The 12039-nt window shown below is 53.5% G+C and overlaps 3 protein-coding genes across 3 annotated transcripts; all 3 read right to left on the bottom strand.

Moving 5' to 3' along the window:
* Nucleotides 1-799: 799 nt before the first annotated feature.
* Nucleotides 800-3882, bottom strand: Z520_00319 (uncharacterized protein; the record flags this gene model as incomplete). Its single annotated transcript, XM_016770840.1, has 2 exons — nt 800-1657; nt 1711-3882. 2 exons carry the CDS (start codon nt 3880-3882, stop codon nt 800-802), a joined length of 3030 nt encoding a protein of 1009 aa, XP_016637750.1.
* A 1297-nt stretch (nt 3883-5179) lies between these two features.
* On the bottom strand, nt 5180-6812 carry Z520_00320 (uncharacterized protein; the record flags this gene model as incomplete). The annotated part of the gene is made up of 3 exons (XM_016770841.1): nt 5180-5326; nt 5388-5597; nt 5655-6812. The coding sequence occupies 3 exons, from the start codon at nt 6810-6812 to the stop codon at nt 5180-5182; spliced, it is 1515 nt and encodes a 504-aa protein (XP_016637751.1).
* Nucleotides 6813-7972: 1160 nt separating this feature from the next.
* Z520_00321 (uncharacterized protein) lies at nt 7973-10844 on the bottom strand (the record flags this gene model as incomplete). Its single annotated transcript, XM_016770842.1, has 2 exons — nt 7973-8344; nt 8406-10844. The coding sequence occupies 2 exons, from the start codon at nt 10842-10844 to the stop codon at nt 7973-7975; spliced, it is 2811 nt and encodes a 936-aa protein (XP_016637752.1).
* Nucleotides 10845-12039: the final 1195 nt, after the last annotated feature.

Raw genomic sequence — 12039 nt, forward strand, 5'->3', positions numbered from 1 at the left:
CGGAGGCGGCATTACGTCGACCCGGTGCCAAAACAAGATTTTTAGCGTCATTCGACGTTGACGCTGGTCCTGCTTTCAACCTGCTTTGGGGCAATGACCAGCTGGTGCCAGAGGCCCAGTTCCGATTACAGCCACTTTCAGCCGCCACCTGAAAACAAAAGCAAGGCACTTAAAAACACTTGTGGCAGCTAGAGGTTCACGGGTTTCAAATGGCGTCAATCATCTGTCCAGGCTCGCAGGGTCTACGTATGCTGGCGCCGTCATGATCGACCTACCTCGCTACTACCTCGTCCTCCGCATCCCAAGGCTAGTTGAGGCTCGTAGACCAGGCTAGCCTCCTGCTATCTGTACAAAATATCCCGCTTCCAATACTTTCTCTCCTCTCTGCCCGTGATCGTCGCTAGTGGAAATCACAAAGTATGCAGTTTTGCGCAAACCCTGACACCGCCTCCTTTTGTGCGTGTGAGCAGGAGATATGCCCTCTTCAGGACACAACTCTCATGTTGCCTCACGACCGAATAGAAACCGGATAGGCTCTCTTCTTTTAAGAGACCATTTTTCAATGTCCCGACCTTTGTCAGAGTATCCTTTTCTCTGCTCTGACCTGTTGTCCTTCACCCATGCGCCTGTTGCTAAAAGCTTGACGGATCCCTTTGTAACGAACCATGTTCCCCGTCGGGTGATGTGGCTGAAAAAACAAATGAAATTGCTGACGCTCTCAAAAGACCGCATGCGCTCTTCGTTCAAGTCGTAGGAGACGTGTAATGCTCCAAAGATGACGAGCAGAATGAACTGACACTCAAGAATTCCGCCCAAGATCCCCCATCTGCTCATCAAGCGACCTCATCACGCTGTCCTGAAGAGGGGACTGGGGCTGGATCAAATCGCTTGCTATCCGCGGGGGCTTTTGGTTGAACTCCCTCTCCATTCTCACGTTCCGCTCCTGCAGGGACTGGGTTTCGTCGTCCGAGTACGACTCTGCTTCGAAATCGAGGGGTTGCGTCGGTGGACTTGACATGCTCGTGTCATCTTCTCCCATCTCTGTCGCCGTGGCCACTGTCGAAGGCGAGACTCTGCGTACACCCCGGATTGACGAGCCCACAGGAACAGGAGACGAGGTCAAGTCAGTGGGATGATCTTCCCGTTCTTCTTCGGCCTCGTTCGGTGGACTCAACGCCCGTTTCTTTTCGCTTGATCCAGTGCTTTCACCCGCTTCCGTGACAACAGGCAGGGTCATGGCGGCGCGTGAATCCTCGGTTGTTTTCAATGTCCGGTCCGGCTTCTCCTCTTCGTTTTTGCTCCAACCTTTCTCAGATGGTGTCGCTTTGTCGGTTTGCTTGGCCGCTTTTCTCATGGTCCTTTCCACTGCCGGGCCCATGGGTGAACAATGCGCGGTAGCTGAGTCGAGACCCGCAGAATAGGCCACACCTGATGGCTGTCCTAGATTCTCCGCAGATGCAGCATGTATCGGTACTTGTTCCCAAAATCGGTGGCTCTCCCCCGTTTCTCGCCTCTTGGCTTCTTCTTGGGTCATGGTGATTCCAGTGATAAAATTGACGAATCGTTCTCCATACGCTTGCGGAGGAATAGCTGATATCTGCCCTCGCGGCGCCGAAAGACCTTTCCAGTAATGTTCAATTCTTTTGACCATACCATACTGCACGGAAAACGATTAGTCGCAGCACAGTCGCAAATGGAAGATCAACTCACATGGGTCAGACAGTCGATGATGCCAAGGTAGTAAATCAGGTCACCACCTCGTCCATCCTCATGCGTAGCCCGAATACCGCCGTCGTAATTGTAGAACACCCGGTCTCGTCTTCCATCCCCAGAGGCCATCTCAGACGGCATCTTCGCGGTAACCAAGCCCATAGGGATAGGCTTCTCCTTCTTCAGCGTCAATCTCAACTCTCGCGCTTTTCTCGCATTCTCCAGTCTGGACGGTGTTCGAGTCAACACTGAGGATCCATACTCGTCCTCGTTGTTCTCTCCCCCGGGCTGAAACACCTGCAGCGTTGTCTCTCTCAAGTTCTCCTCATTGCCCTTTTCTAGGTCGTGCATACCAACCAGCAAGGAGTAGTCCATGATGTGAAGCCTCTGCAGGAGAGCAACGTCTCTTTTCATCTGATCCAGGAATATCTGTCGTATCCGAGCGTCGAACTCGAGATGCAAACCTCTCCGCAACCAATTCATGTCCTTCAGCGTTGCCCGAGGGTTGTTGGCTAAATCTTCCTCACTAAAATCTCTGCCAACGGTCGACCCCTTCAAGTCAAACATTTGGTGGATATCGCGATGGGGCGGGAAAAGATTGTTCATGACCACGAAATGTATTTTGCGACCGTAGGGTATTTTGACCCGATGCAATCCGTAAAACTGACTTATCAGCGTGTTAGGGTTGTCCAGTACATGCCGATAGTAGTCCCTCAAGATCTTCCGAAGCAGCTTATGCTCGGCGTGATGAATCGTCTTGATGATGTACTTATAGTCCCTCGAGAAGTAGAAAAATGAGCCCGACTTGCCGGGGCTGCCCAATTCCGAGAGGATATACTTGCTGGTAAGACTGACAAGGTAGTCGGCCGGGTCCAACCCAAAGATGGCCCTGAGGTGCCGAAAGACCCACGGACTGTAATCTTTGAATTTGAAGTCGTATTTGGCGCTGGGCGTCAATTCGTTTCCGGTGATATCGAAGCTGAACTTGTGCTTTGCGTCAAAGTCGGCATCCGTCAAGTCCCGGTCCATCTTTGCATTCGTTCTCGACACAGTAAATCGAATTCCGGTCAACATGTTGTAGGCGGTGACCCAGTTGACGTGACCCTCCTCGACCTTCTTGCCAACAATAACGCGGTCGTCATCCTCGTCCTCTTTTCTTTTGCGCCTGCTCGCTCGTTTCTGCTTGATGAGTTCGGTCCAACGCGCCGCATCGTCATCCGGGGGAACTTCGTCCAAGTGGGCGTCCGATTGCATCGACCGAGTTGCCCTACGAACCAGGCCAAGTGACGCTCGTCTATGCCTCACCACATTTCCATCATGTTGTTCTCGTGTCGGGGAGAAGCGACCGGTGGCGGTGGAGAGCGCTTCTTCAGAAGGGGCGCCTGCGAAAGAGAAGTCGCGCGAACTCCGACCGACTGCGCCAATGCCACCCACCTTTGGCACTTGTAGGGTATGGCGATGCGTGAGTTTCGGGGGCTCGGGACTCGGTGATAGTTCGTGATGTCGATCTTGTATTGAAGCACCCGGGGACATGGCGGGCGGAGAGGAGAAGCGTGCAAGGGCGGGAAGGGGGCCGCGAGAGAGGCCAGCAGTGGCCGACTCCCCATCTATTCGTGCAGAGTCGGGGACAGTGGAAGCGGTGACCATGTGGTAGGGATCGTATTGGAGCTTTTCGGGAGGGATATTCGTGGTCAATTTACCCAACTCTGGCGTCGACTGCGGCCTGGGTGACCGCTCGGAGAGGCCATTATTTTGCCCGTCATCCTGCTCTGCCGCCGCATTCTCAACACTAGATAACTTGGTCAGTGGTCCCTCTGACGACGCGGGACTCCTCGACAGTTGTTCAGTGTACTTTGCGGCAGCGCTTGTGCTCGCAGCCGAGCTGGAGCTGCCGGCCTTGGATTGTATTCGATCTCGAGGGGGCGCCTTGACGTTCCCGTTAGGAACGCCATTTGTCAGGGAACTGTGACTAGTGTTGTTGCGCAGGCTCTTGAGCTGATCCAGTCTGTGATCAGACAACCCTGCCTCGACATCGGTCCCGTTTGTGTAGGTAAAAACGCCGCTGATGGTCTTGTCGTGGGACTTTCTCGGAGGGCCCTCCAACGACGAAGAGTTCGAGTGGACGGTGTTGGAGACGACGGACAGAGGAGGTTCAGATGCCACAGATGGCATCTCAGTCTCTCGGAGTTGGAAAGAGACCTACGAAGGGAGGATGAGATGTGAGCATTGGTCGTAGGTCACCGGTGCGTAGAGGGAGTAGGATGATCGGAGGTCATATCTCGGGTCGAGGTTCGCTGCTCGTTGGGACGTGATTGGATGTCTGCAAGTAATATCGGGTTCAGGACAGCAAGGGGAACTAGCAATGCAGCACCGAAATCACTGTATAGACTGCTGACTGGTATAGACACTGTGGTTGCTATGATGCTGGATATCTGCGTAAAGGGTTGGCATCTGACGGTGCGGATGGTAAAGATTATTGTGGTACGGAGGTTCCCTACGAACTGGGCAACGGGGGCGGCGGGAGGCTGAGAGGGTGAGAGGGTGGGTGTTGGCAGTGTGCACCGACCGAGCCAGGCTCACCAGTGACCAGACACAGTCCCAGACTCCCAGACTCCCGACACCCAATATTGACCGCCCAGTGTCCACCGCGATATGCCAAGCTTGTGAAGCACCCGCCGGGCGCCGCCTGGAGCCCAATCTCCCCTGCCCGCCCAACGCCAACCAGCACCCAGCATTAAGCCTGATCTTCTGCCTGGCGTTCACTGATATCCGGCTGGATAAGCCCAGAATAATGACGAGTCCCTCCCTGATATCAATACCGCTGCTTCCGTCAAAGGCACCCGTAACCCACAACTACTCGTTGGCCGGCTCCCTGCAGCTCAGCCCAGTGCTTGGAGATTCCACGCGGCTGCAGACCAGTTCTATTTTAAAGAAACAATTTATTTTGTTTCTCCGTCTCCCGTCTTGTGGAATCTCTTTTCGTGACCTTCAGATTCGATTCAACTTGAGCCCTGTCCACTTTGCCTATTAGTAGGCGAGCACAACTTAAATCGGTGGCCATCTTTCTAGACGCCTGCCAACGCCCGCCCGTGAATGGAACTCGTTTCCTTGCTCAGGACGGACACCAGGAAACTCAAAGCATGACGTAGCCTCGCGCGGCGGTAGCCTTGCAGGGCACCATTCCCCTTACCACAAGCCCTGGCACCGCGTCCATGTCAAGTCCATATCTTGGAACGGACGGACTTTGGCGAGAAACCGGCACCAAGGGTCATATTAAGCGCATCGTAAGCCTTCGCAAAGCTCCCTTTTTGACAGATACCTTTTGTCCTCAAATAAAGCAAGGCTCTCGCAGACAATTCTGTTGGTACCCGCACAATCCTGAGGTGCACACCTGTTGTCTTGCCTATTGAACGGTCCGCAGTTGCTTCTCCCAGTAGTATAGAACTCTGGGCGGCTACATGTGCTATGCTCAAGTCATCAGCATTTTTGCGACACTGACCAGCGCTTCGGTGCCTTCTCCACCACTACTTTGCGTCCCTCCCGAACTTCCATTGGACGTGGTCAACTCGGCATTGGGATAATACCACGCGGTGACTGCAACAATAACATACACAAGCTGCGTGTGATTGTGGTTAGTTATGGGATTCCGATTTCTAATTAGTCTTTGGAAAACATACCACAAGCAGAGAGCCTTCAAGGTAGTTGGAAGATCCATCTCTGAGGAAATTGCCAACTACCAAGATTGACATGACCAGGAGCACGACCATAAAAATCTCGAAGTTCAGATCCATCGGTTTACCAAGACCCCAGCCCACAATGACGACCAGAGGGGCATTGAACAGGGCGGTCTGAATGGAAGGCCCAAGACAGTGGTAGAGAGCAAAGTTCTAGCGAATGATGTTAGCCACTCTCGTTCTCCCCAATCCTGGAATGAAGGAACTAACGATTTGATTGTCATATGCCTCATCCACGGCAGTCAAATGCTCCGCAGCCTTCTCCACCAACGGCACGAGGATCAGACCCAAGAAGTTGTCTGGGACTCCATTCGCAACGACAAACTCGATCTCCTCCACCAGGAAAACTGCAATGAGGGAAATGAACGTCAAGGCCAAGGCAATCACCGTGATGCACTCGGTCATGGTCAACTTTGGCTTTTTGAGGTCTCTGTGCCTGTCTCTGTCATTCGCTTCGTCGGCCTCGAGGACTTCTTGAAAAATGTTATCGTGCGAAAGTGAATTGTAAAGCAGGTAGACCGCAAATGCAATTATGAGGATGACGGAAACGCCGTGGCTGATGTCGAGAATGTCACTGCGCAATCTTGAGGTGGTATATCCTTCTTCGCCGTCAGGAACGGTGCTGCGACTCAAGGAGGCGTAGAAAGCGCTGGGGATCAAGAGTGCAAAACCCGCAACCAAGAGCAATCCCGATCCTGCTTCACTGATGACCGCGTGGAATGTCTGTTCCTTATGCATCAGCCCGCCTACTAGAAAACAGGATCCTAGACATAGGAGGAGGTTGGTAAGGATGGACCCGAGGATGGCGGCTTGGATCACTACGATCTTATTGTGCGGCCCGATCTCGCCAGTTCCATCGTCTTTAGCAATTAGGACCATGAACAAGACAATCTCCACCACAGATCCCAAAGTTGTCTCGATGAGGATGCCCATAACCTTGGGTAGTTTTCTCGCCAGCTCTTGTCCAGCAAAACCGAGCAGATTGGCAGCGGGCACCATGGCGATGTAGTTGATGGCAAAGGTCCATAGATGGTGGTCGCCATGTACAAAGTGGAGAGCAATGGCGGCCGGGACGAAAGGCCACAGAATGTTGACCCAGGTCGAAACTGTGCAAGACGACTTCCATATTATCTTTAAGCAATGAACCGGGTGGATTCCGCTGCGACCACTCTCCCCATCCGGGTGAATGCCTCTTGTTACCAGGTGACCATTATGATTGTAGCGAGGAAGGACTCCTTCGTCCACAGGGGTGGCCGACGAGGCATTTGTGGAATCTTTGGCGCCATTGGACTTTTCTGCGGCAGGGTTGGTGGTTGGAGCTTCGTCTGTTGCGGGGCCAGACTTGCTCTTGCGGTTGAACACGCCCATGGCCGGAGAGAAGAGGGTGCGTAGTCGTGGAGGTAAGGTCAGGTCAGCTTCGACTCTGATATGAGGTTCTCTGTATATTGAAATGGGTGCGGATAGCTTCGATGGAAGTCGGGTAAAGAGAGACCGCCTTGCCGGCTTCACGGAGACATGTCGAGCGAACAAGACGAGAAGGCCATCGTGGGAAAAGAAGAGACAAACAGCAGACGGACAGAAGGAGTCAGCATAAACCAAAAAGTCAGAGACAGGAAAGTGAAGTGGATAGGATCATATCGAGTGAGGGCCGGAAGTAACACTCCATGCTGAAGCAGCAACGAGGGAATGTTTCAAGGGAAGGCCAGACAGAAGCTGTGACTCTACCGAATCGGAGGCAGTGACCAAGACCAAACCGCAGTCAGAATCAATCAAATCCAAGCAGCAAACAAGAGTGGAAGCTGGAGCAAGAGTGCTTGGCCCTCGAAGCCCGTTGGCTTGGTCATGTCTTGTCGTGCATTGTATCGCCCTCAGCTGGAGACAAAAAGGAATGGAGGATCGAAGTGGTTGTGGAGAAAAAAGAGTCTGGACGGCCTTAAAGGCTTAGGGGAGGAATTGGTGGGCGATTATCATGAGCCGTATAGGGCTTGGCTTGCCGGGGGCTCGTTATTCTAGGCTCGGCTCGACACGGGCTAGACCGGGAACAGAATAACCCGGAGTGCCCGGAGAGGCACCCAAGAGGTTCTGTACGTGTATCAACGCCAACTCTGTCACGCTGCTCGCTTGGCGCATTGGCGCCTTGGCCCGGTTCAGCTCGGGGGTCCAGTTTGACGTACGAGTATGCAGTACGAGGTAGACCATATCCATAGCCTCGAGTCCCACAGATGCATAGGTGAGATACGAGGAGGCAAAGCGACACAAGCAGAGATATCCCCCTCCTCCCAAAAGATCCATTCCATTTTACATTTTGTCCGCAGCCTCCATGTGCCTTCGTGCGTTGCGCAACTGGTACCTATGTAGCTGAACCTCATCTCTCATCCCTCATCCCTCATCTACACACAGATTCTTTGGCGTGTTCCAGATCTTTCCCTCTGCTTCTCAGCGTGATCCATTCCCTTTTCCGGGCCTCCAGCTATATCATTACAAATCAAGGACGGGTATCATTCTCGGAACATCGAAACATCAAAACCTCATTTCTTGTCACTCATCACGGTCCACTTCCAATTTGCAACCTGCGGACTCTGCACCCCCATGAACACCTCTCCCGCAGCACTATTGTCGTTGCTCGTACTCGTGGTGGAATTTGCACTCAAGGTGGGCATCTGCTGCGTCTGCGCAGACCCTTCGGTTTTGAGCTCTGGCGTCGACACGCTCATCATGCTTCCCATGGTCTGAGGATAGAAACTAGACCCCGAGCCCAGCCCAAACGTCGCGTCCGTGGAAGTGTTTTCGGGAGATGACTTCTGCGTGAACATGTTGTTACTGGGCGAGTTGTTCGACCACAAACTCGCTGCTGGATCGAGTGTCAGATTCGAGGGCTGCATGTATTGATCCCATGCCTCCTATACACTCAGGTTAGTCTTCATCCCCAAGCTCTCGCAACCATCAGCTTTCCAAACTTACCCAGTCCAAATTCATGCCCTGATCCAAGTTGCCCATCGCACCGCCGAACCAACCGCCAGGGAAAGGGCTTGTCGCATTCGCTGCCCCAAAGATTCCCCCGTTGTATTGTTCACCAATGGCCCCGAAGTTGGAATACAGTCCCCCCTTTTCCCACGATCCACCTGGTGACGGCGCCTGTGATATGCCTCCTCCCGGTCCACTGGAGCCCACGCCTCCTGCTTGAAGCATGCCCAAAGTCATCGCTGCGTTCTGCTCGTCGTTGTTCGAGCCCTGCGGCTGTTGAGATGCCCCCGGAAGTTGCGAGTTCTGGGGGTTGTTGGGCGAGAACGGTTGCTTGATATGGTAGATCAGCACGTTGAGAAGCTCGCTTGCCTTATAAGCCTCGATGCTCAGGTCACGATTCGCCATCCACACATCACGGCTCTCTTCCAACGCATGGATGAGATCTTCGCGATTGTAGTTGAGCCCAGGCACATAGGCTCCGTCTGACGACATGTTGCTGCCTTGGCTGATGCTGCCGCCGCTGACGGAAGTACTTGGAGTACTGACATCGTTGTTGTTACTGTCGGGCCGCTCCCGTTGATTGTACAGGTCCATGCAGATGATCGTTGCTGCCAAGAGATAGTCGTGCGCAGTCAGTGAGTTCACATGGTTGCGTAGACTCCTCAATCGTCCGCGTTCTCGGCTTTGTTGGTGTTGGATTGCCTGGAAGCTCAGTAGTTGCATGGCCGAGTCCAGAGACTGCTTTCGCGAATGCACATAACGGTTCCCATTTCTGGCGAGCCGCATATACCGGCGATGGAGGACACATTGGGACTTGTGGTAGACCGTAGCGAGGCTAAAGCGCGCCATGATCAAGGAAATGGGTGCCAGGGTCTGTTCTGCCATAGGTCGAAGCTTCAGATGATCGGGTATACTCTCATAGATATCTCTCAATCCACGATCAATCTTAAGGACCTCGTCGTACCCCTTGCGATTGACTCCATTTATCTCCTCCAAAACTCGTCCGAAACCAAACGACAGTCGTCCCTTCGCAATCATGTACGAGATTGGCGTGGCTTCACTGGCAGGGCGAGCTGGTGGTAACGACGCAGAATCTTCATCAAATTCGTCGTCGTAGATGTTGCGCGGCAATTCTGTGTCCGAGTCGCCAATGCGAATCATCGATGGCAAGGCCACCTGGAAAGAAAAGAGAAGATCGGCACTGCGTACAAATGTCCAAACACGACGCCGCATCTCGCCTTGGAAAGGGCTCAAATTGGGAAACAGCTTCGCGTCACGGTGGTAGCCCATGCGCATGGCGAGACGAGCTATCATGCCGACGAGCACCCAGACACTGGCTTCGGCGTCTCGATTGGAAGTATATTCCGCATGCAGATGGAATATCAGCGTCTCGATAATATAGTTGTGTGGTTTTGTGTAATCGGCCGTGATGAGACAATGGGCCATTTGGGTGCGAAAATTGGCGGCCAGATCCTGACACTTGCCACGAAACTCGGGCGGTTCATCGCCTTCGCGTCCATAAGACAACATGGCCAGACGCATCATGGCGAACAACATGGCCACCCATACAATCGAGCTCTTGGAGGGATCCGCCCAATGCTGATTGTAATGTCGCTGGAACGTCGGGCCATGCAGGATGTGAGTGGCGGGGTCGAAGGTGTTGAAATATCGTCCGATCAGGATATCAGACATGTACCGGGATGGTATTTGTGCGAGAATCTCTGCTCGGCTAGGGGGAATCGTAGAGCCGAAGAGCAACGCTGGGCCTGAACCAACGTCGGCACCCATGGTTTTCCGGGCCTGCTCAACCTTTTCGATCTGGGCCTCGTACTCTTTCTTGTGGGCGACGAAATAGTTCTTGACTTCGCCAATCTCATTCAGCAAAGCTGCCCAGTGCGCTTCACCAACATAAAAGGTCTTTTGCTTTTCAGCGTCAACCTTGAGAATCCCAAAGCTCTTGGTCACACCATCCGTCTCACTCTCGGGTTCCTGGCCATCTGCATCGTCCATCATCGCGCTCTCATCCAATTCATTGTCAAGATTCGGTCCCAACGATCCACTCTCGATAGTACTCGATCCGGCGGAAAGCGCCTGGGCAGCGGCGGCTGGACCAACCGCCTGTGAGCCATTGGTCATGAGCGACAAGACCAAACTCTCCAGCCGGTCTATCCGATTCTGCATATCATCCGGGGTGGTGTTGGCAGCATTCTGGCTTTGGCTGCCTTTTTTCCTGGCTGCGGGAGCGGCGTAGGTGCAAGAGGCGGTATCTCCTCGTTTTGTGCAGTTATCGCAGGGAGACTGTCGATTGCATTTCAGCTTTCGGTGTCTGCACGGCGCGCACGATAAGGGGATTCGGTTCCGCTTGCGCACGACTCGGAACTGGTCGGGAGAGGCGCCCGAATGCGACGAGGTCGCAGAGGGAGGTGTGGGCGTCATTGTAAGGTGGTCTTGGACTGTCTTGCAGTCCAGTCTCTGAGTAGTGATGTTTGCGTTGTTGTAAAACCCCGCTGCACAGGCTGCGGTAAGGGCAAAACTCAACGCTGGACAATCCCCCACAAGTGTCTGCGCGGTCGCAATACCTGTTGCGGACGTTTGTACGGGCAAGTCGACTGCTCAATCGACGTGTGCGACTCTGTGTATCGTCTGCGCAGGTCAAGTAAGGAAGGCGATTGAAGTTGTTGGAGAGTGGCAGCCTGGCTGGAGTGTGTTTTCGGATTTAACACAATTATCCGCGCAATGGCAGCAAAAGTTGGTTGGGGCAGCACGTGGATGGCCGGGAAAGGTTTCCTCAGCCCTTGATTTCTCCAGCTGGGGGGTTTCTCGGCGACTTGTCTGTGCCACGTCAGACAGCTAAAGGGTGGGAAGAAGAGAGTAAGAAGGAAAAGAGAAAGAGAATTGGAAAATTGCCACGAATGAATAGAAAAGTATAAGGAGACTAGTGGGCAACAAGAACCTTTGGAGTGGTAAGCGACTCGATTCGACTGCCACGGTCCACGGTCTACCGCCAATGCAGCCGGCGAGCCTTTTGGTCCTTGACTCCTTGGGACAGGAATGCGCCGTTTATCAGCACCGAATAGCACCGAATAATAATGCAGGCCGCTAACTGATGATCGGAGTGCATCTGATACGCCCACTAGGCCGGTCGATGACTCACAGCAACACAGGGTGTGCAGGGCCATGCATGTGCGGGCATTGGGCAACAGCTGCAACTCAACAGGTAACTATCTCGTCAAGTGCTCGTCCTCATGGGGAAGAGGGACTCCCTCGATTGAAGGAAGGGACGCCTTAATTCCGATTCCGCCATCACCCTATTTCTTACCTAGGCACCTCCCCAGCGAGCCAGCACCTCTACCAACTATACCGCCAGACTACTCGCCAGATCAGTGGCAGATCCTTTCCCCCGTTCCTGGACCCAGCTAGGTGCCAGTGGTACCGACTCGCCGAGTAATAAGCCAGGACCCATCCTCGCCTTTCGCCATGCCAGGACCATGATGTCAATCTGCAGAAGCCATAGTTCGGAGCACATCATCCGCGGTGCCTACGCTGCGGAGGTACAATGGCAATCCGTATTCAACTATTTGTTTTCCGTCCGCCGCCTCCCTAAACAATGTCATGACGATGCTATACACAC

This window comes from Fonsecaea multimorphosa (genome assembly GCF_000836435.1).
Source record: "Fonsecaea multimorphosa CBS 102226 unplaced genomic scaffold supercont1.1, whole genome shotgun sequence".
Lineage (NCBI taxonomy): Eukaryota > Fungi > Ascomycota > Eurotiomycetes > Chaetothyriales > Herpotrichiellaceae > Fonsecaea > Fonsecaea multimorphosa.